At 38.1% G+C, this 24,349-nt stretch overlaps 1 protein-coding gene across 5 annotated transcripts in view; it reads left to right on the top strand.

The window, feature by feature from the left end:
- LOC127429468 (unconventional myosin-XVIIIa-like) overlaps window positions 1-24,349 on the top strand; it is a 157,016-nt gene that overhangs the window by 102,756 nt on the left and 29,911 nt on the right. For all 5 annotated transcript variants that reach the window (XM_051678466.1, XM_051678470.1, XM_051678469.1 and 2 more), the window contains 13 exons: window positions 321-410; window positions 2,542-2,661; window positions 3,089-3,200; window positions 5,069-5,196; window positions 5,957-6,111; window positions 11,434-11,557; window positions 11,666-11,866; window positions 12,800-12,910; window positions 14,728-14,832; window positions 15,418-15,564; window positions 15,692-15,805; window positions 19,254-19,370; window positions 22,192-22,275. In XM_051678466.1, coding sequence (XP_051534426.1) covers window positions 321-410; window positions 2,542-2,661; window positions 3,089-3,200; window positions 5,069-5,196; window positions 5,957-6,111; window positions 11,434-11,557; window positions 11,666-11,866; window positions 12,800-12,910; window positions 14,728-14,832; window positions 15,418-15,564; window positions 15,692-15,805; window positions 19,254-19,370; window positions 22,192-22,275 — 1,608 coding nt within the window. The remainder of the gene's footprint in view (window positions 1-320; window positions 411-2,541; window positions 2,662-3,088; window positions 3,201-5,068; window positions 5,197-5,956; window positions 6,112-11,433; window positions 11,558-11,665; window positions 11,867-12,799; window positions 12,911-14,727; window positions 14,833-15,417; window positions 15,565-15,691; window positions 15,806-19,253; window positions 19,371-22,191; window positions 22,276-24,349) is intronic.

The raw sequence follows: 24,349 nt of genomic DNA, 5'->3' as shown, positions 1-24,349 counted from the left end.
CTGAGCTGAAACCTACTGGCTGTAGCCTGCAGCTCTCTCAAGTTAGCAAAAGGAAAGTTAAGGAAAGTGCAAGGAGGTTAGCGATATTAGAGTTGTTGGTTTTCTATCTGTCTGTCATTCTGTTAATGTTTTTAATTTAGCTTACCTGTCTGCCTCTGTTGTTCACAATGTATAGTTATTTGTTATTGTGTCACAAATGTCCAACTGTCTGTGGTCATTCCTCTAAATATTGGCTTCATTACTTGTCACCCTGAGATGATCTCTCTCTTTTGGTCTGTATTTCATTTATTTAATATCTCTGTGTCACTGTTTATTTTTAGGAGGAAATTCAGCAACTCAAGTTGAGGCTGGAGAAAGTGGAGAAGGAGAGGAACGAGTTAAGACTTAATAGCGACCGACTGGAAAGCAAGGTTCGTGTTCGAATTCAGTTCAGTGTAATCAGTTTATAAATTCATTTTAAAAGTTCAGTTCAATGCAAATTCGCTTCAGATCCACTTCAAATTCAATTCAAAGAAAGTTTATTGGTGTGATAAACTAAAGTTTATCATCGCAAAAACCTTTGAAAGTATCACATAGTTGATACAAAAATGCTCAATATACAGTAAGGCGTCGATAAAAACATTTTATTCCATAGTTATTACTATGCATCGCACTCTCTCTCCCTTCATACCTACACGCACATACATTTACCTCAGAGTAAATATACATTCCCTGCCTAGTAAACGAGGTCATACCATACTGTCCTACAAAGGCAAAGCACAGTAACTACCAACTACCTCAAAACTAAAACAGCTTAAAGTCACTTGCATTTAGTGTGGATTTTATAGTTACTGCAGTTTTTACACGCTTTGTATTAATCTGAGCATAGCTGAGCCAAACTTCAGTCTTAGAGATCCACCTTCAGTCATAACTCAGTTTTGACAAAATGTGTAGTGACTTCCCTTTACCTTCAAAAGGCAGTATACACTTCTGTTAAGCTAATTATAAAGACTGCAGACTAACCCAAACCCTAATAGAAAACTTTTATCATTTTAGAAGTTGTAGAAACATTAATTTTATTAATTTTTTTATGAAGACGTTTTTCCTAACATGAGCATTCCCAATTGTCCCCAAAGGGAGGTTTTGTCAAATGTATCTACTTGGAACATATTTATGAACTTAAGCTAACTATAGTGCACAATCACAGATACTTCACACACACACACACACACATACACACACACACACTGTCACCATCTCACCACATTACCAAAAAGCCATCATCCTTTTGTGAAATATGTGAGTGATGATACTACGATGGCCGTGAAGTGCAAAACAAAACAACAAATCTAAAAACACAACAGCAATTCAGAAAACACAATGGCAATTCAGAAAACAAAACGGCAATTCAGAAAACACATTTGCAAGAAAGAAAACACAACAGCAATTCAGTCGAAATGGAAAGGGTAGGTACCATAGCTTCTCACCTGATTGGCTGTGTGAATGAGACCTAGTCCTTTCTTCAGGATTGGTTCACTGATTATATCAAAATCCATGCCAAAATGTCACTGACTGAAAAGCTAAATCATTTGGAGTGTTTTCTCTCTCGGGAAAACAGTAACAGGAAACTTTATAACAGAGAGTACAAACAGCGAGCGGGAAAGGTTAGTTTTAGGTACAGTGTTCATCTATGGTGTCATGGTTCATCTAGTGTGTAAGGGACCATCTTAAAGTCCACAAACTGTGCTAAAACGTTCATTCATCTTGCATGTTCTAACTTAAAAAACACTGTTGTTTAAAAAAGATTTTTTAATAAAAATTATGAAGGTTCCGGTTGCTGCCAATGGATAGATTTTCCAAGTATATCTAATTATATGGACACAGTATTCAATTATTTTAGAAAAAACACCACTAAAATTCATCAAGATGTAATTTTTACATTACAAAGGTTTTAGCAGGCTGCCTATGGTGTGAATGACTAACTTACATTGTTTGTTTTTTTTTTTTTTTTTTTTTATAATTGTATACTGTATATGTATAATTCCACATCTTGGGAAAATCTCACCTAGAGTAAGTCAGCATATCTAATAGTGGCCTTCTACAACCTTTACAATATGAAAATAAAATCTTGGTAAAAGGTCAGCAATTTTTTTTTCTACAATAATTGAACACTACTCATAATTGGACATTCTGTCTTCAAATGTAGAAAGTGAGGCATCACGCCGGCAGTGTACACGTTTCACCTTTCTGTTTCGACTGAATTGCTGTTGTGTTTTCTAACATCTTTTTGTTTCTGGGTTTTGTGTTGTGTTTTATGATTTGCTTTTTTGTTTTCGGATTTGCCGTTGTGGTTTATGATTTGTTGTTGTGTCTCTGAATTGTTATTTTGTCTTTGGATTTGCTATTGTGTTTTTAGATTTGTTGTTTAGTTTTGGTACAGATGTGAAGTGTTATGTGTGTATTTGAGATGAATCATACTCCTCTGTGGAGTTTGGAGAGAGCACATTTGCCACACCTAGTGGACACACGTTTCACGTCTGCATGTTTGTATGCATGTTTCAGATCACAGAACTGTCGTCCGAGCTCGCCGATGAGAGAAACACAGGCGAGTCTGCCTCCCAGCTGCTAGAGTCTGAGACATCGGAGAGACTAAGACTAGAGAAAGAAATGAAGGATCTGCAGGTACCACACACACATTTCCGAACAGAAACAGAGTATTCACTTGATGGTTTACTCTAAGGAAACTCCTCATGCCTAAAATTTGTTTTGTTTTCCGTAAATGCACAGACAGTGCGATTGTCCATGCAGTAGAGCGTGAAAAAAAAAAATCATGTTGTCTCATATTAAATATTTGTGTTAGCCTGACAGATGCAGTGTATGGGTGAACACAGAGTGTGTGAGTGTGTGAGTGTGTGAGTGTGTGAGTGTGTGAGTGTGTGAGTGTGTGTGCGTGCAAGTATTTGTCTCTGCCTAGTGTGTGTATGAGTTGTGTGTTCAAATGTGTCTCTTTAAACTCAGGGTTGCCCATCTGAGCAGATGGCCTTGGTATTTCCCTGTAGAACTGAGAGCTGATGTGATGTGTGTGTGTGTGTGTGTGTGTGTGTTTCAGGCAAAGTTTGATGCTATGAAGAAGCAGATGGAGTCTATGGAAATGGAAGTAATGGAGGCACGACTTATACGCGCATCAGAGCTCAACGGGGAAATGGATGACGATGACACAGGTGAGTTGGTGACATCACTTCCTGGTCAGAACACTCAAACCTCTCAAAACCAACAGTGTTTAAACAACGGTCGAGAAATAGGTTCTTCCTCAAATTCAGTACATGCAATGAAAGTATGGGAATTCGTATGTAGCCACCTTTCCATCAGTGCTGCTGGCCCTCAGCCGTAGAGTTTAAATGATCAAATATATAATGGGGTCTCAGTGAAGGGATGTACTCATGATGACTGAGCTTTGAGCAAAGACTCAAAACAATTTGTGGAATTGAATGTTTAGCCAGAAGATTTTCATGGCTATCAGCTGTAGGGTGGTAAGAGCTTCAGGGGTGCTGAACATCCTCAGTGTGGCTTCTCCAGACAGATGAGAAAATAACCTGTAGCATCAAGAGCTGCTGCTCCTCATTAAGCTGTTTATATGGAAATGCTGGGGGGCTCTGAGAAGTCCCAACATTCTTTTATTCTCTCTCTCTCTCTCTCTCTCTCTCTCTCTCTCTCTCTCTCTCTCTCTCTCTCTCTCTCTCTCACACACTGTTTAATACTTCTTCTTTTTCAGTTTTCCACTTTTCTCAAGTTCTTCCTTCCGCTATAGCTCTGCCACTCTTCCTCTGTCCCTCCAATTTCTCATCCTGTTCATGCCCAACATGTTCTCTGTAGAAGTCTTACTGTGATCATACTCAGCAGAATCAGTACTGTCAGAACTTTCATGAATAGGGCACAATGTAATGCATATGCCAGTCGGTTGGCGGCTTGTTCTCATCTCTCACCTCAATGCCATTCAGTTGATCTCAGAGGCTTAATGCTAAGCCATGAACATTAGATTTATTTCAGATTTACCCCCCCCCACCAACAATGACGTGGTGTGAACTGGCTTCACATATTTTGCAATCATTAAACCTCTCATATATATGTATTTCAGCATTTCATTGATCTTTATTTATTATTATCCCTGGTTTTCATAAACTTTCATCAAAATGAAATCTCCCCACCTCTTAAGAAATTTTTTTATTTTCTGATGTTGGCCAGTTGAGGAAAATTATATCATAGAAACAAGGAAAAATGATATTAATCAATAAAATCATTGCCTAATATGTTGCACCCCTTTCTGATCCAATCAAATCTTGATAGATAAAATCAAGTACCATTTAATCCGGAAACATGGTGGCACAAAAAATTATTTGGGCCCTAAAGCACACTTAATAAACGTATGAATTTCATTGCATCGAAAACAAAATTTCCAGTTCAGTCACCACACATTCTGTGAGCAGTGGAGCAGACATCTGGCAAATTTAAAGAATATTCCAGAATCAATACGTCAATACGTTGATATGCACAAACAAGTATTTTGACTCCTCCCACTTTTTATTTAAAAAAAAATGCAATGTTGGAAAATTGATGATTTAAACAACTTTACAGCTCAAATAATACACAAGTTTTTACAGAAGAATTAATGTAAGTGCTTTTATAAAATTATAAGCATCACATTTATGCCTTTAATCCCTCAGAAAATTGGCCCCCATTCACTTTCATTGTAAGTGCCTCACTGTAACCTAAATTTTTGCTTCTTCTATTTTTAAAAAAAGGAAGCACAAGTCTAACATTTTTTTTGTGGTAATCAACATTATGCCACAAGTAGTTTTCCTTTAGATTGAGCTTAACTTGTACTGAACCCGGAATATTCCTTTAATAGCAGGGGTTTTGTGTTGGCCACAGCACAACAAGATTGCAGAGAAATTTCAAAGGCAAAGGTCCAGGGTTTAAACATCATATCTCTTCAGGGAATGACCACACACAATCTGGCCCAGGTTCTCTCACCTGAGGGGTTAGAGGGTAGAGATTTAAGGTGTGATGATAACTGACTGTGTTTGTGTAGGTGGAGAATGGAGACTCAAGTATGAGAGAGCCATCAGAGAGATCGAGTTCACTAAGAAGAGACTCAAACAAGAGTTTGATGACAAATTAGAGGTGGAGCAGCAAAACAAGAGGCAGCTGGAGAGAAAAGTAATACTCACACACACACACACTCGATGTAACATCACTGTTTCACACTTTGACACTAATAGCTCTGGCTGCTTTTCCACCACCTGGCACCTTTGCAAGCCTTTTTTCTTTATCCCATCAAACTAAGCCAAATTCCATATTTTGTTCACACACAATTCCACCACCTTTATGTTTTTCAAACCCTGTAAATAGGAATAGTTAGTCCTGCTCATGGAGATCTACCTTCCTGCTAGTTTAGATTCAGCTTTTATCAAATACACCTGAACCAGCTCATCATTGTCTTGAGATTTATATGAAAATTACTGGCAAATGTGTCATAAAGAAGGCCTGGAACTGTGGTATGCTTGGGTAAGAATGGTCGGCTAATCAACTAGTCATCTATCATTCTGTTTTTTTTGTCAGCCCATCAACTAGTCGATTCTGAAAAATATAGTTTTGCAAATCCCTTGGTCAATCTCCAGCAGCTGGACTGAAATGATGACCAGAGTCTATGATAACAATCTCTTCTTACATCACTCTTACATAACCCAATGCCTTATCCACTCAGTGTTCTGTAAAATTTATCATAAAGACATCACTTTCTCTTCACTCAAACTGTCAATGTGTACCAACACAACAGCATGTAATGTCTCAAATATGTACGTACTGACTGAAACTCACACATTTAGACAGGACAAGACACATTGGTGTGGATCTCATCTAGATGGACAGATCCACCTGTACAGACTCACTGAGAATCTGTGTATGTGTGTGTGCGTAGCTGACAGACCTGCAGGCAGACAATGAGGAGGTGCAGCGTGTGGCGCAGCAGCTGAAAAAGAAATGCCAGAGACTGACAGCAGAGCTGCAGGACACTAAACTGCACCTAGAGGGTCAGCAGAGCCGTAACCACGACCTGGAGAAGAAGCAACGCAAGTGAGTTGTCCAGGAAATGAAGGGAGAGAAAATTTTATTAGACATGCACTAATATGGAATTTCTGGCCTGATAATGCTAACCGATAATCAGCAGCGCTTTGTGGTAACACTAACCAATACTTTTACTTTTTGTGTTCTAACCTTTTTAGCTGAAGTGGCTTGCCAATTAGATCCTTTTTTTCTAATTATTTGCTTGACATGAAATTGGTGTTTTTATTTCTTTATTCCTCGTAATAATTTAAATTATTATTTTTTTTTTTTATCTGTTCTTCTTAATATTCTACTATAGTCCTAGTTATACATATTATAGCACAAAATATGAGCTGATGTTGATGTAATTCTACTCTCGATCTTGAACATTTGTTTTAATTAATTAAATTGACGTATTTGACATAAACGGATGAGACACAGTTTGTTTTAAAAGGTTAGAATAAAAGGTAAAAAATGCCCCTAAAAATTTAGAGGGAAAATATTGCCACTTAAAGGGGTAGTTCACCCAACATTTCTCTCATCATTTACAGTACTTACCCTCATGCCATCCCAGGTGTGTGTGACTTTCTTTCTTTTGCTGAACACAAACAAAGATTTTTAGAAGAATATCTCAGCTCTGTTGGACCATTCAATGCAAGTGAATGGTGGCCAGATCTTTGAAGGTCCAAAAAACATATAAAAGCAGCATAAAAATGGGCAGTGGTGGCTTGGCGGTTAAGGCTCTGGGTTACTGACTAGATGGTTGGGGGTTCAAGCCCCAACACTGCCAAGATGTCACTGTTGGGCCCTTGAGCAAGGCCCTTGACCCTATCTGCTACAGGGGCGCCGTATCATGGCTGACCCTGCACTCTGACCCCAGCTTAGCTGGGATATGTGAAAACAAAGAAATTTCACTGTATATATGAAAAATGTATAATGTGTGACAATAATAAAGGCTTTCTTCTTCTTCTTCTAAAAGTAATCCAGATGACAGTGTCCATGTATTCTGAAGCGATATGATAGGTTGGGTGAGAATCGTTTTATGGACCTATAGCTGAAATATTCTTCCTAAAATCTTCATTTGTGTTCAGCAGATGAAAGAAAGAGAATTTTCATTTTTGGTTGAACTATCACCGTAATGCAAAAGTTGATTTCTGACACTGGTTATGTGTCATATCTCATTTGTAAGGTCTCAATGAGTAAAATTCAAAACACATATTTATTTTGCACGCAAACAACAGTGAGTATTTGTAGATGAAAAGCTTCAGACACACATGTAAGGGGGCGTTCACACAGCTCATGTTATGTTCAAAAATGGCTAGATGGAGGGTAAAGGAATTGAACAGAACTCAGGGCTCTTGAGACACGAAACTATTTTTCAACTAACCAGCTGCAACTCTCACTAAGCATTTTCTCAATTGTTTGGCTTCTGCTTTTGTTACCCCACACTGGAAAGCCCCGCCCACAATTTAAAATCTTCTTTGTCCAAAATCCTGCACTTCATAACTGTACGTTAAAGCTCATATATGTTCTGATTGGCTGTAATATTGACTCTTCACAGCGTTTTCATTTTCAGTGAGGAATGTTGTTCACGTCTTGTTAGGGTGCCTTAGTAATCAGTATCCTGACTGTGCCAACTTCAATGGGAATATCTCAAAGTTAAACCAGTACCAACAAATCCTAGAACTAACAACCTTCTCCTCTGCCAGGGAAGAGATAGCTCAAAATGAATCTGTGTGACTGTGATTATCATTTCTCAGAGGGACGGGCTGTGAGCAAAGGACTGGTGGTGGTTAATGCATGAAGGTGCAGCAGCTAAGCCTCTCTAGACCCTTGAGTAAACAGGCGGAGACCGGGAGGCTGTGCCTGTCACAGTGCTGGGAATGTGTGAAAGTCCACTCTAAATGATCGGCCAGCAGCTCATGCAGCAGAGGGCAGATTTAGCCAAGGGGAGGGGTGAAGGGAGGCTCACTGTAGGGCTCGGATTAACACTCCGAGTTGCATAAAACTAATTTACGGGATTATAACAAGGCCTCAGAGAGAGAGAGAGAGAGAGATTCAGTTTTAGATTCAGCCACACAAAGCTGAAACCAGACAAAATTATTGTGAAGCACTCAGGGATTATAAAAATATAATATGCCACAAAAAGCAACAACATCTAAACCACACTCTTAATGAAATTGAAGAGTCAATGAATGATAATCAGTTCTGGGGAAAATGGAACAGTCTAAATAAACAACACAGCCAGGACACAGCCATACAAAACGGAGAATTATTGAAAAGCTATTTTAAAACGTATTCAGAGAAATTTCTCCAGAAAATCTCACACCTGACCAGAAAAACATGCAAAATAAGTCAATTGGAATCTACAATAAAAAAAATAAAAAACAACCCTTTAGACTATCAGATTAGCAGAGAAGAATTGACAGATGCACTTAAGAAACTAAAACCCAGAAAGGCATGTGGTTTAGACAACATTAGAACAGAAATGCTGAAGCACAGTCCTGCAGTAATGCAGGAGGCCTTGTTAAAACTGTTCAGTCTGGTTCTGCAAACTGGCTACTTTCATGATACCTGGAGTATGGGCTCCATACACCCATTATATAAGAGTGGAGACAAATTTGACCCCAATAACTACCGAGGTATTTGTGTGAACAGTAATCTGGGGAAGACTTTCTGTTGAATCCTGAATGCCCTGATACAGGCCTACCTTACCCTTATGTCTTGAGAAAGAGTCAGATTGGATTCCTGCCAAACCACCGCACCACCGACCACATTCACACGATAGTCAACCAGTACGTTCATCAAAAAAGCAAAGGTAAAATTTATGCATGTTTTATTGATTTAAAAAAAGCATTTGATTCCATTTGGCATGATGGTCTATATTATAAAATTCTACAATCCAGCATTGGGGTAAAATGTACGACACTATATCAAATCTATGTATTCGGACAACAGGTGCAGTGTTAAAATTTGTAATAAAGGAACAGAATTCTTCACTCAAGGGCGTGGAGTGAGACAGGGCTGCAGTTTGAGTCCAGCTCTGCTCAACTTTCACATTAATGAGTTATCAGTGCTACTGGAACAATCTGCAACATCGGTTTTACACTAAATAATTCTGAAGTTAAATTTCTTCTCTATGCAGATGATCTGGTGTTGCTGTCAGCTACTGCACAAGGGCTACAGCAGCACCTGAACCTGCTGGAGAACTACTGTCAGAACTGGGCCCTGACAGTCAATTTGAAAAAAACTAAAATGATGATCTCCCAGGAAAAAGCCAGATTACAGGAAACCAGATACACATTCACTCTGGGAAACACTACAATAGAACACACCCTACACTATGACTACCTCGGTCTTAAAATCAGTGCTTCAGGGGGTTTTGGTCTGGCAGTGAATGCACTAAAAGAGAAAGCTCGAAGAGCATTCTATGCTATTAAGGGCAAATTTACCCAAATAGACATTCCTGTAACAATTTGGTGTAAAATCTTTGATAGTATTATTATGTCTATTGCTCTGTACATATGTGAGGTTTGGGGTCCTCACCAGACGGATCCTCACCAAATAGAGGCTTAGTGATCACAGTCTGGCCATAGAAATTGGGAGACACAGACAAACATGGCTTCCAAAGGAAGAATGAGTCTGTGCTCACTGTGACACTGGTGAGGTCGAGACAGAGATAAACTTTCTCCTTCATTGTGAGAAATTTACAGAAGTGAGAGAGAGGTACTTTGACAAACTCTCAAACCTCATGCCACAGTTTCCCAGTTCAGCAGAAACAGATCAAATGCAGGTGTTACTGGGGGAGGACAATCATGCATCAGTTGCAACAAAATACATTTTTGAAGTGCACACCCTCAGAAACCAATTACTGCCTTAATGTACTTCGTTCATAGTATTTTTTTTATGTTCATAATGTCTTGTTAAATGCTTATTTTATTTTACAATGTATAGTGTATATTGTTATTATAGTTTTTATTTTATTTTATTCATTACCTGGCACCTTATTTTAATTCTATTTTATTGTTATTTGTTACTGTTTTATTATTATTTTTTGTCTTGTCATTATCTGTTTTGTGTATTAATGTTTTGATATTGTATGTAAACACAATCATGCTAATAAAGAACTTTAAATTGAAATTGAAAGAGAGAGATGGGGGGGGGGGGAGAAAGAGAATTAGGAAATAAAGGAAAATAACTGATTTGCGTCTAAGCATCATAGCTCACCCTCCCCGCACATTGTCGCCCACTTACATGTTAACCCAATCAGAACTCTTTCAACTAATGCCCCTCCTGACAAGCACGTCACATACAATACTGTAAGGCTTAGATGGGTTTTACCATTTCCCAGAGCTCTACTATGCTTGGCTATTTTAGAAAAAGCAGGTAGGTCATATTTTAATGGTTTGGTATGGTGTTTAATACTGTTTTACTACACCCTTTAAAGTAATTAAACCTTTAGTTTAAGTTGTTCTTAATTTAAGGAGTTTGTTGCAAATGGCTATAGTCCACTGCATTTTCATCTTGGGATGCTTTCACACTAGAGCTTTTGGTTCAGAGCCGAGTCCATTTAATGTCAGAGTTCAGTTTGTTTGGTTGGTGTGTAAGCGATTTTCCAAACCCGGATGTCCACCGGCGAATCTAATGAACAGGTGATCTGGGGTACGGTTCATGTTCGGTTCGCAGTTGGTACGAAAACTAACCATTAAAAAATGCAAAAGTGAACAGATATTTAAGGATTATTTGCATCTTTGCATCTCTTGATCATCATCCTAAAAAGAGCAAGCATATAAAGGTACCTCTGAAAATTAATTCATTGCTGTTTTCCAACACATTAGGGCCCACATAATAAATTACAATTTCTTTTCTAAAATAACACTTTATTTTTAAATGTTATAGCTTGTAGAAATCATGAAAATAACATTGAAAGATAGGAGCTTGCCTGCCTTCTCAAAAAAAAAAAAAATAAATAAATAAAAAAATGCTGCCGTTTTACTTTTAGATAAAGACTGAGTTGATGCCAGACTTTATATACAAAGTCTCATGTCCTTAGTATTTGCAGGGACCCTTTTCAATATTATTCACAAACATTTGACTGACTCACTCATTGCTCCTCTCTCTAGCCTCTTAAATGTTTGAATCCACCAGGATACAAAAACCTTTATAGGGTTAGAGATTAGAGATCATCTTTTGGTGAAAGGTTAGATTCAGTACGTTTCACACTGCGGTACATAGTGCTCTGTGTATTGACCATCTGATAACAGTGAAACATTGCAGTTTTACACGCTGAACAGATCAGAGTTTCTTCTCTCCTGAAAATGAGGTTGTTGACTGGGTGTTTAATGTGTGCAGGTTTGACTCTGAGCAGACCCAGGCTCAGGAGGAGGTGCAGAGAGAGAGGAGTCAACGGGAAAAACTGAGCAGAGAGAAAGACATGCTGACCGGGGAAGTGTTCAGCCTTCGACAACAATTGGAGGTCAACCACCTCTCTTATATTATCCTTCGCTTTGATATCTCTCGCTCACAGGCTTTTCCCAGCTCTGACGTACATGTGTTCTAAACAAGTTTTCCTCTGCTCTCTCAGGATAAGGATCTGGAAATATGTGCTGTCAGTCTAAAGCTGGAGCAGATGGAGGCGGAGCTTCAGGATCTGAACTCGCAGGAGTCAAAGGACGAGGCCTCACTGGCCAAGGTTAAAAAGCAGCTTCGAGACCTTGAGGCAAAGGTCAAAGATCAGGAGGAAGAGCTTGATGAGCAGGCGGGCACCATTCAGATGTTGGAGCAGGTGATCAAACACACACACACACACACACACACACACACACACACACACACACACACACACACACACACACGTTTGTATTCCTATCATGGTGAGAACTTTCTATTGATTTCTACTGTTTTTATACAATCCCTACCCAAACTGTCTCAATGAGATACAGTAAGTTCAGAACAAGGGTGTAGCCAGGAAATTACTTTTGGGTGGACCTCCATAAAAATGGATGGGCCAAATTTTTTTTAAACATATTTTCCTTAACAACAGAAAGGCGGCGCATTCAAACAGTTCTTTCACACTTTCAGAAATCTGAATTTATGAATATTTTAAACTATTTTATAAATATATATTTGAAGTCAAAGAATAATCTGTAATATTCTAGGTTCTAATTTACGCCACTGGTTCAGAACAAGAAAATAGTATATATTTTATATATGAAGAATTTTTCCAATTAACTACATCCCTGGACATCCCCAAAGGAAGTCTTCTTTAGATTGAGCTAATTTTTTGGGAAAATATTGTTCCAAAGTACAGCTTAGTAAACCCACAGATACACGGCACATTCCGACCAGCTGTACACTTATGAGAAATGTAAAGAAATAAATGGTTACTTTGTTAGGCATACATTGTATTCATATGGTTGATGTTTAATGTATTATTTCTTGAAATAATGCCCATTGTCCATGCATACAATTTTCACCTGTCATGTATAATATGCTAATGCATGTAGATTCGGCTTATGTGTCAGTATGAAGAAACTCAGTATTCGCAGTCTGCATACATTAATAATTATTATGAAGCATTTTATTGGTCTGTGACACAGGGCTATTTTGCACATGCATTTGAATGCACATAATGTGTATTTCACTATATGTCATTGCATTGATATGTGCAGAAGGTGTGTATTTGCATGCACTAAGGTGCTGATGTTGTGACCTGCAGGCCAAGCTTCGTCTGGAGATGGAGATGGAGAGACTGAGACAGACACATTCGAAAGAAATCGAGAGTAAAGATGACGAGGTGGAGGAGATCAGACAGTCCTGCAGTAAGAAGGTATGACACCTTTAACTGAGCTTAACTTACAACCTTTGTTATGTTAGCTCTGCATTGTGTGTGTGTGTGTACGAGCAGAGGCGATCCATGACAGAATTTTCCGGGGAGGCAAATATATAAATCAGGATTGAAAGATCAAACCAATAAAATATTGCTGTGGGTCTAAATATCATGTTTTATTATATGTTTATCGCTGGTAATTATGCTCTTGTACACAGATGATCTCTCCCTGATATCTTAATATAGTCTTGATAACTACTGTTGTGTTATAATCTTTCCAATCACCAACTCAACACTTGTCAGTACAACAAACTAACAGAACAAATAACGCAGCGCCAGTTAAAGACTTCAATCACTGCAAACATTTATAAATGAATGGAGGGCCCCATTCCATGTACAGTAACATCTAATCACCTCACACAGTATGTGCAGATGAATTCCATCCTCCATTAGTTCATTGAGTTTTTCACATGCTTTTAGATCTTCCAATGCATTTTATTCCATCTTTGGCATATTTTGAAAGTTTCTCTTCACCTGTCGCGTCAACAATAAGCAGGCTTGATGAAGTGTAAACATGATACTGAAAGCTGATTGGCTTGAATGGTTACTTCTGATAATGAATGATTATGAACACAGGATGAGGCAAATTCCATTTTGTCTTCATTTGGTCTTTTTTGGATGCTGTTTGAACAGAACCAGATGAAGTTGCTTAATTTGAATATCCATTTTGATTGGTCAGTTTACTAATGGCAGGAGGCTTTATGCTGTCAGCCACTTCTGGCATTCATACCGATTCATACAATAATTTAAACTCAAAAATTAAAGGCATCTGAGTTATGTATATTATTAGGTAAATTTATTAAAACATTTTTTATCACTTTTGTTGTTACGTTATTTTATTATAATTTTTTTAGCTCTGACCAGCTGCCACTGTGTACAAGCTGCTTATAAATACACATACATTGAATTTCTGTAGTACATGATTGATTTTACTGGTCATTAATTAGATTTATGTAATATACAGTAGTGTAAAAAGCAAACTGTCAAATAAATATTACCCGATTTTTGTTTGTTTTTTTGTTTTGTTTTTTTGTTTGGTTTGGTTTGGCTTGGTTTGTTTTTGTTGTTCTTTTTAAAACCTTGGGGCATGTTAGAGTTTCTGGGTATTCATGTATGATTCATTACTTTATGTTCTATGTGTCACACGTGCAAAGTGAACGTAAGACCTTTTCTTTTATTGTTGTAGATCACCTGCTAACACTCCTAAACACGATTAAGCATCCACAGAATGTACTTCAGTTTTAGAAGTGCAAATGTTCCGTTGAAAATATTTTAATTGCTGATGTTGGGTTTTTATGCAGAGCTCATTTTAACTATCATACAACATAAATAAACAAGACATATTCGGCCATGTGTTGAAAAAAAAAAATCTCATTAAGCACAGCTCTTGTTGGAGAAGGCAGCTGGGCATTTGTGGAGTGTCTTTGCCGTGGAGGTGCAGATAAGCTGAACTCATTGAGTTTTGTTTTGATGTATAATTCATGGGGTTGCTATTTTATTTTCATCACGTACGGTTCACCTTTCCCTCCTTTCCACTTAACCAATCAAGTGCCAGTACAGTGCATCCCATAATTACCCTCCTTCACATGACCAACTCTCTAGATTGACACTTGAAGATGCTTAGGGAATGTGTTTATTTGTATGAAATTATGGTATATAATTGGATTGACTCTTCTGAGCAGACCCACTTCTCAGAGACCTCCATGATGTTTTTTTATGATGGTTGTGTGTGCGTGCCTGTGTGTATGTGTGTGTAGCTCAAGCAAATGGAGGTGCAGCTGGAGGAGGAGTATGAAGACAAGCAGAAGGTCTTGCGGGAGAGGAGAGATCTGGAAGCTAAGCTGATGAGTGCTCAGGAGCAGGTACAGCACTCAACCCCACACTCACATGCTGAGCCTTATCTCTCATACTGTAGGCCAAGAATAATCCTGTGCAGCTATATTTGCTTATTCTTAAGGAAAGTTACAACTACTAATAGGCTACAATTTTTCCTTTTAGCAAAAAGGAACTTCTATATGAAAACACATATAACAAATATTGTGATTTTGCATACTGTTCACAATTGCTTTATAAAGTGCTAAAGTGAAACAATAATAATAATAATAAAAAAAACATAATTTGCAGCAATATCATTTAAGAAGCAAATAAAAAAAAATGGGGTCTTTACCTTAATTAATCTTTATTTTTTTTTTTTTACATTTCCTATATGAGCAAAATTTCACTTAGAAAATGGGTATGGCGAAATGCTGTCTGCTAATTTACCTGCCGAACGTTAGATATAATCCTAAACATTTTTTTGGATAGTGGAGCTGGGATCTTTTTTGAAAGTCACAAATATTAAATTCAACCGAATTCATCATTTATGCCTGTAGTGTCTCCAGTTAAGGTTTTGAATGTGTAGGGTATTTTAAAAAGTACACAAAGCATCACTGTTTGGTGTTTTTCAGGTGAGCCACAGAGATGTGGAGACAGAGAAGCGTTTGAGGAAAGACCTGAAGCGCACAAAGGCCTTGCTGGCTGACGCTCAGATCATGTTGGATCACCTGAAGAACAATGCTCCAAGCAAGAGAGAGATCACGCAGCTCAAAAACCAGGTCTGATTTCTGTTCCACAGCTTCCCTGAGGTCTGCTGTTAAAAGCATCATACGTGATGTCCAATACTAAAAAGTAAACCTCACCTTTGTAAAAACGCTTCATTTACTGTATGTGTGTGCTTCACAGCTTGAGGAGTCTGAGTTCACATGTGCAGCTGCAGTCAAAGCCAGAAAGTCTATGGAAGTGGAGATTGAAGACCTCCATGTCCAAATGGATGACATCTCCAAATCCAAGCAGGCGGTAAGTGTAAACCCTGGCCAGGGGTCTCATGCATATTTATTTGTTTTTTGTTTTGTGTTTTGATTTTTTTGTCAGTTTTAACTAATTTTTTCAAAGTTTTTTTTTAACAAGGACGTGTTAGTCTAGTGGTACTGTATTTGTTTTGCCTGCAAGGGTGAGAATTTCTTAATAAACCAAGCAAAATCACCATGCGTTTTCATGGAATGTTTTGAAAAAGAGCAGCTTTAACTCTTTCCAAGTTTTGAGCATCATGAGGATGGGATGACAGAATGTTCAGTTTAAAGCAAATTATTTGTAAAAGGTGATCTTCAGAAGTCAATTGGACTGACCAAATTTAGTCATATGAATGTGTGATTTTTGCCACAGCATTTAAGACAAACCCATTTTTATTTATTTTTTTACATACAATATATATTTACAAGTTGCATTCGAAAGACTTTTTATAATGCATATTACCCTATCTGTCTTTGAAAGAGGATCAGAGGCTGTCTTTTTTGCTGCTTTTACTTAAGATTCAGAGCAAGATCATCTCACAAACATACACCACACCACCTGTCTTCATCCACCTTCAGTGGCAGCCAGGATGTCATTTCAATTATTTACCACAGGGAAATGATTTCCGTCCATAATGGCACGTTTCCGATCTGGGATCTAATTTGAACAGGATGCATCACTGTGAAATACATTACACTTTAATTATTCTGTCATTGGTTCATTATTATTTAATTGTGGGGACAATTGTGTAATTAAGTCCTCCCTGTAGCATGTTATGAAGAAATATCAGGAGAGATGGAAGCAGCCAAATTTTGCAGATGCTGTTTCCCTGACTCTGCCTCCATATTGTTGTTGTTGCATGTTATATTTGCTCAGCTCTCTGGAGCAGGAGACACTGACAGAAGGTTGCAGTGAATGTTTTAATTTTCTTGAAAGCTACAGCCATGCTGATGCATTGTTCTGGTGAAGTGAAGTATTCTTTGTCACGTTTGTTTTGGGTATAGCTAATCCTAATCTTTTCTGAATATTGTCATATTGATTAGCTGGACCATGATAAATGGTCTGGTCATTATCTCCTCTGATTAACTAAAGGGTCTGTCTCTCATCCTCCCTGAGTGATCATGGATTTCCACTAGAGGATTAGAAGGTGACACAGGTTTGATACAGTGACCTGTCAGAGAGTGTTAAAGGTGCAGGACTTTACAGATCTATATCAGTGGAATTTTTTTTTTTTTCAAGTTTACATTTTATTTACTCTTTTGAAATATAAACTTGTACTATATAGATATACTCTTAACACCTGCAATGCAAACCTTTCTCCCCAATCCACCCAACCTTGCAGAAATTTAATCACCACTGTGTGTAAATTCAATAATTTTGTTATCTTCTTTAGAAAACGTGTTTTTGCGTCTGTCTGCGCTGTTTTTCAAAAGTTTTCTTAAGTAAACGTGCTATACAGACGTCTTGGCATACTACAACGCCTCATGCAGGAGCGTCGCAGTTTTTAGATGCCACGTAAAGTTAAAAAGAAGTTCAACTGTTAAAAAAGCGTCTAAAGACACCAGCGTTCTGCCTTATTTGTGGCACTGCATCTAGCTTTTAGAACCCAAGGACGCATTGTGTCTGAACCTCCCCTTACACTGTTTTAAGGAGAAACATTTAAATTTACAATTATAAAAGGTAAAAGCTACTGTTTTTCAGTAGTAACCAGAACGGTGACAAAAATTGGGAATTTTGTCAAAATGATTACCATGGTACATTTTTGTAATGGCATACATTATGAAAACTAAGCTGCAGAATGGTTAATTCATTATAAAGTCACATGAGCACATAACATGAATGCCTATGTTTACATATTAATGCCAGTTGGGTTTTCAACAACTTTGCCCTCTCTGATAAATGACCAGTATGTGGATGTTAGTCAATCATATCAGAGGAATTTTAATTAAAAAGTCATAAAATTACTGTAGCAATAACAGCCATTTTAATTGTAAGTTTCAGAGAGAGAATGGAAAATGGTCATGTAAAACTAAACTAAAAAAATTTGAAGGGAAAAAATAAAATGATACAAAAAAGTTGAAAACATCCCCTTTGATATTACTGCATACTGATTTGTGAACAAGAGTGTAAAAGATGTTGTTTTGTTGTCAGCATTTTAAGACAATGTGGTCTTGCTTCATTGCTCAGAGACGATGGATTGAAAGTTCAGAAGGGAAGACTTTAAATTGTACACTTTCTTTTCTTAGGCTGGAGTGTCTGGCTGTGGTAATTGTATTTTAAAGATTTTTTTTTTGTCAGTCTTTGACAATCTTGTTTCTGTTTGTGACTCATTTTTTACACATGGGGATTTGAGCTGCTAGAACAGCAGACGGTAAAACACACTCAGTCTAAGAAAGAATCAATAAAAAGATCATTGTGAAATGCCAATTTGCAGCAATTAAAGCGTCTCTCTTGACTGAAAATGAATGGGTGTGTACCATCAAGTGTGCCTGTTTTCCACATGGGAAAAACCAAATTGATCATATTTGTTCAAAATGTATTTCATTTCCTGCTTTTATGCTTACAAACTAATTAGTAACATTTGATGTCTACATTTATTGCTTTTACTACTACATTTCAAAGTTACTCCTCAGAGTTTAGCGAAGTGAATTGTTGAGGTAATTATTATTGAATGGAATTAGACCTCTGATACTGTGTGACAGAGCAGGCAGTGAAGTGTTAGTTTCTAATTGGGAGAGCTTTAATTGTGAGGAACTGCGCTGTATTTTGTGTTCTGATGGATTTATACAATTGAGCAGCCACTGTTTAGTAAGAAGGTGACAAGAAAATTATCTCTCTTAGGAATAAAAGGGGTTGGGGTTTGTTTGAAACTAAAAATGAAAGCTGAATTCAGAGCACTGGCCAAGCGGTTAGCTGCACATGGTTCAAACATATTAAAGAGAGGTGCTAATATGAGAGGTGCAGGTTTAAGTCCCCCCCCCCCCCCCCCCCCACAAAAAAAGAAAAAAGAAAAAAACATATCCTGTAACATTCTGCTGTCTGTATCAATAACAAAGGCAAAAAGCCCTCAAAAAACATGAATGAATTCTAATTGAACATGAAATATAAACATACTTCCAGTAAATCATTATTTAATCATTTGCTGTTTTAATAATCATTTCCATGTTCCTATTAATTGGTATTAAATAATAAAATAATGTTTGTCTTTGTAATCTTGACTCTTTTTATGTAAGGTTGCGATGTAACGGCCGCTTTTAAAAATGGCCACGAAAAAAAAATCAAGTTCCGGCAAGATTTTATGTTGTTAATTATCTTGTTTCATTCAAATAAATCCGATTAAGGCTGTAAAATATGTTGCAAAATCATGTTGACTGAACACATATTTCCATTAAAGACTTTATTTCAATATGCGTGTTCATGTGTTTTAATGCTGTTGTTTGGTTCTCTCATGCAGCTTGAGGAGCAGCTGAGTCGTTTGCAAAGGGAAAAGAATGACCTGCAGTCTCGTATGGAGGAGGACCAGGAGGACATGAACGAACTCATGAAGAAACACAAAGCCGCTGTTGCCCAGGTAACTCTCTCCAGCGCTCAGGCTTGTCACAGTGCTGTACAGAGACTCTCCCACGTCTGTCAACAATCACACACACAGTACAACATATACACAGCCTCTGCACCATCCTCATCTCAAGAATAAGACTCCTCGCAGATATACAGCTTTTTAAGTTTTTTTTTTTTTTTTTTGAAAGCTTACATGTGCATAGTCTTTTTTGAAAGTGAGAGTGTTTGCAACACTTTATAATAAGGTTGTATATGTCAACACTAGTTAATGCATTAGGTATCATGAACTTAGAATGAACAGTCATTTTTAATAGCTTTATTAATTTTGGTCAATTATTTTATAAGTATACTGTTGTTCATTAGTTCATGTTAGTTCATAAATAATTAACTGATGTTATACATATATTTGTTACATTATTTACACATATCTGTCATTTCACAGTATTATTCATTGCTTTTTCTCTGCAACATGCTTCCATCATGCAAATCAAATTCTCAGTGTCAAATGTGTGCAAATGAAACCTGGACCACTTTGTGTTTTTCTCTTTTGATTGGTCGCACATGCGGCTCACAAAGTGTCATTAGAGCGATTGCCATTTATTTCAGTGTGTGGGTTGATTGCTATTACGAGTGTTTTAAACACAGGATTGTTACAGCAGCGATGTAGAGTTGAGTGATGTCTCTCCACAGACCCTAAGTAAACACATCCTCTCTAGCGGAACAGTGTGATTCCCATGGGTTTACTTCACCAGCTCTATGCTTCTTTTACAGGAGCACCGCGCAGGTTTTCAAATGCTTTACATCAGTCACATTCATACTTGATGCATTCAGACCGTCTCGCAGTCTCCTCTCTCTTCGCTCCATTTCACTCACGCTTCTGTTAACATGCCATTTATCGCTGCCATTTTTCTGTGAGATGACATTAACAGACCATCAGATTGCTTGTCTGTCAACGGTTAAATGGTTTGCCATGTGCCAAAAGATATATCACTGAAATAATATGCCATCATAGTGCATATCGTCCACTTCTACAGTATTTGCTGTATACTGCACGCCGTTTTTATAATTGTATACAGGACTGTATGCAGCCATTAAATGTAGGATACTATGCTGTTGTCACATGAGGTGAATATAGAATGTCATCCGAATAATATACAGAAAACTCATACACTTGCACACAGTTTGCCTTATTCATGAAACATGAGCAGAGCAAATGTGCATGTAAATTATATGTGAAACCTCTCTTTTATAAATTGTCCCATTGAAATCAAGTTTCTTTTGAGTTTACTCTCCATATATCCCAAAATATCTTTCAAATTTATTTAAAAAATACTTGAGTGGAACTATGGTACAGTGATGGCATCATCAAATGGTAATACCAATGCCACATATACAGTATACACACTCAGTGACCACTTTATTTGGAACACCTGTACACCTACTTCATGCGATGGTCACACTTTATATTAGGTGGCCTTAACTATTATGTACTAACATTAAATGCATACAAGACTATGTTGTTCTGCACATTTGCTGCTACTGAGTTTGAGATATGGGTAGGTTTTGGAGTAAGGTTAGGGTTAGGATTAGGAGTAAAGTTAACAGTGTAACTATGAATGTAATTAAATGCAAGTACTTTAAATGTAATTACAGTGCAACAACATGTATGTACATAGTAAGTACATTGTATCAAATGGTTAAGTACATAGTAGTTAAGGCCACCTAATATAAAGTGGGTCCCATGCGATTATCTAATCAGCCAATTGTGTGGCATCAGTACAGTGCATAAAATCATGCAGAAGCAAGTCTGGGGGTTCAGTTAATGTTCACATCAACCATCAGAATGGGGAAAAATGTGATCTGATACACATTTGGTGTGCACAGGCTCACCAACACTGGACAGTTAAAGACTGGAAAAACAGCCTGGTCTGATGAACCTCGATTTCTGCTGAGATACACAGATGGTTGGCCCACTGCAGCCTCTTCTTGGCTGACAGAAGTGGAACCTGAAGTGGTCTTCTGCTGTTATAGCCCATCCGCCTCAAAGTTCGATGTGTTGTGCTTCCTGAGATGCTATTCTAGTCACTACAATTGTACAGAGTGGTTATCTGAGTTACCATAGCCTTCCTGTCAGCTTGAACCAGTCTGGCCATTCTCTGTTGAACTCTCTCATTCACAAGGCAGTTCCGTCTGCAGAACTGCCACTCAATGGATGTTTTTTGTTTTTGCCACCATTCTGAGTAAATTCTGGAGACAGTTATGCATGAAATTCCCAGGAGATCAGCAGTTACAGAAATACTCAAACCAGCCCGTCTGGCACCAAAAATCATGCCACGGTCAAAATCACTGAGATCACATTTTTCCCCATTCTGATGGTTGTGAATATTATTAACTGAAGCTCCTGACCTGTATCTGCATGATTTTATGCATTGCACTGCTGCCACATGATTGGCTGATTAGATAATCGCATGAATAAGTAGGTGTACAGGTGTTCCTTATAAAGTGGTCAGTTAGTGTCTATTATGGTACTGAAGGATTACCATACCACGTACCATGATATTTATATCGAACTCCAAGATACTTCAGAGAATACCATGGTACTGTCTACCATGATACATGTCCAAACAAGCATAGTATTACCATGATACCATGTCCAAATGATCCTTTTTGGTACTTTTTTGCTAGTGAAAGCACATTGTAGAATATTATTTAGAAACTGTCTTTGGTTGTTTTGAGATTGTTGTATTGTATGAGTAATTTCGGCCAGATTTAAAGTTCAGACTGATGCTTGTGGAAGACAGACTCTGACCATTCTGGTGTGTGTTCTTGTGCAGTCCTCACAGAACTTGGCCCAGATCAGTGACCTACAGGCCCAGCTGGAGGAGACCATGAAGGAGAAACAGGACGTGCAGGAGAAGGTGAGTTCGCTCTGCAGAGATCTGTCTTCTACAAAGCCAACGCTGTTGCTTTCATTCTCTCGGTACAGCCTATATGGATTGAATAAATAAAGTGTTGTTTATCTTAGGCAAGGATCAGTGCTTTACTAAGTGCTCCTGTTATCCTGCTGGTATGTTTATTAGTTTGGTGTACTTGCATGACAATTAATTATCCAACAATTAAGTAGAAATCAGCTCCTTTATTGTCTCATTTCTGCTTAAAGTAAAATAGGGTGAGGACATTAGAGATTTGTGCCTCCCAGTTTCACTGCACAGCGACAATTTTGAGATAATGAGACTCACCTCTTAACAATTGCCTTTCATGAGATTGAAATCAGACTCCGCCCCCTCTGCATTTGACTGTTTCATAAGATAAGGATCAGACTTGGCTACTCTCAGCATTTGACTTCCTTGAGATCAAGATCAGAGTCTGCCCCTTTGAGCATTTTACTTTTTAATGAGAACACAAACAGATTCCGTCCTCTCAGCATTGAACTCTTGAATGAGATCAAGACCAGAATTAAAAAATATTCAGACTCAGGGCCTGGGTAGCTCAGTGGAGTCCACCCCTGGAGTCACAAGTTCGAATCCAGGGCATGCTGAGTGACTTCAACCAGGTCTCCTAAGCAACCAAATTGTCCCGGTTACTAGGGAGGGTAGAGTCACATGGGGTAACCTCGTGGTCACGATTATTGGTTCTCGCTCTCAATGGGGAATGTGGTAAGTTGTGCATGGATCGTGGAGAGTAGCATGAACCTCCACATGCTGTGAGTCTCTGCAGTGTCATGCACAGTGGGCCACGTGATAAGATGCACGGATTGACGGTCTCAGAAGCGGAGGCAACTGAGACTTGTCCTCCACCACCCGGATTGAGGTGAGTAACCGCGCCACCACAAGGACCTACTAAGTAGTGGGAATTGGGCATTCCAAATTGGGGAGAAAAGGGGATACATTTTTTTTTTTTTTTTAAATGATCAGACTCTGCCCCTCTCAGCAGTTTGCTTTTTTTATGGCTCTTTTTATTTTTATTACTGGCCAGGGTACAGAGAGGGATCTGTATGATGGCAAACGGCTGATGTCTCGAGCTGCCCAGGTAAAGCAATTTATTCCAGCCATCCCAGCGTGCGTTGCGGAGATGCGTCAGTTTTGGGAAAAGCCTTTTTCATGTGCCTGTTAAAGGTTATTCTACACTGGATGTGCATGAAATGAAGGATCTGGGGATTTCCTGCCCCCCTCCAGTTGAGAGATCAGACTCTGCCCCTCTCAGCAGTTGACTCCTTTTCTGAGGATATTTTAAGGGTTGATAAGGAAGGTGCTCATTAATTTTTTCACTGTAGTTCAAAATCTTCAAGCATTTTTATGTACATAGCCTCTGCCCCAAATTGTTGACTACATCTGTTCCAAATAATTGTTCTACACTGTAGGGAACACATTTGTTTAATAGGAAAAATTATATCTGTCCACTAGTGAATACAGTGGCAGTCATTATTCTCAGCACAGAATATTTTACCTCTTTAAAATAACTGAGGCACAGAGTTGGATTTTTTTGAATAATAGATTTGAATCCTGTGTAATTGAGTGTCTGAATCTGTATTCTGGTCTGGATGGGATTGGACATTGCAGTTGATGTAAAGTGCAAGAACTGGATTAAAGGCTGATAAACAACGTCGGTAAAGTCACCCTGTGGTGTTAAGGGGCTTTGTCTCTTTGAGTCATAGCTCTGCAAATAACACAGTTATATTTAGGCCTTCAAGTTAGTATGTCCATGAAATACAAATTACTGTTTTTTTCTTCTTTGTGACTGTGTAGGGGAGGGCAGTATGACCATAGCTTATAACATGGTGTGAGTCATTTTATATCACAGTAATGGTATATATTTCAATAGTAATTTTTGCAGCAATTACAACCCCGAAATACCTATTTTTTGACAATCCACTAAATACTTTGCAAATGAAAAGTTTTATATTGAGTTAGAAACAAAGGACTCAGAACATTACAATATGATTGGAGGAGCTGCATTCGAAGCAATTGTCAGATAACCTATTGAGCAGAGCTG

Source organism: Myxocyprinus asiaticus, chromosome 39 (assembly GCF_019703515.2).
Source record: "Myxocyprinus asiaticus isolate MX2 ecotype Aquarium Trade chromosome 39, UBuf_Myxa_2, whole genome shotgun sequence".
Taxonomy (NCBI): domain Eukaryota; kingdom Metazoa; phylum Chordata; class Actinopteri; order Cypriniformes; family Catostomidae; genus Myxocyprinus; species Myxocyprinus asiaticus.
This window is presented reverse-complemented; position numbering and strand designations above follow the sequence as displayed.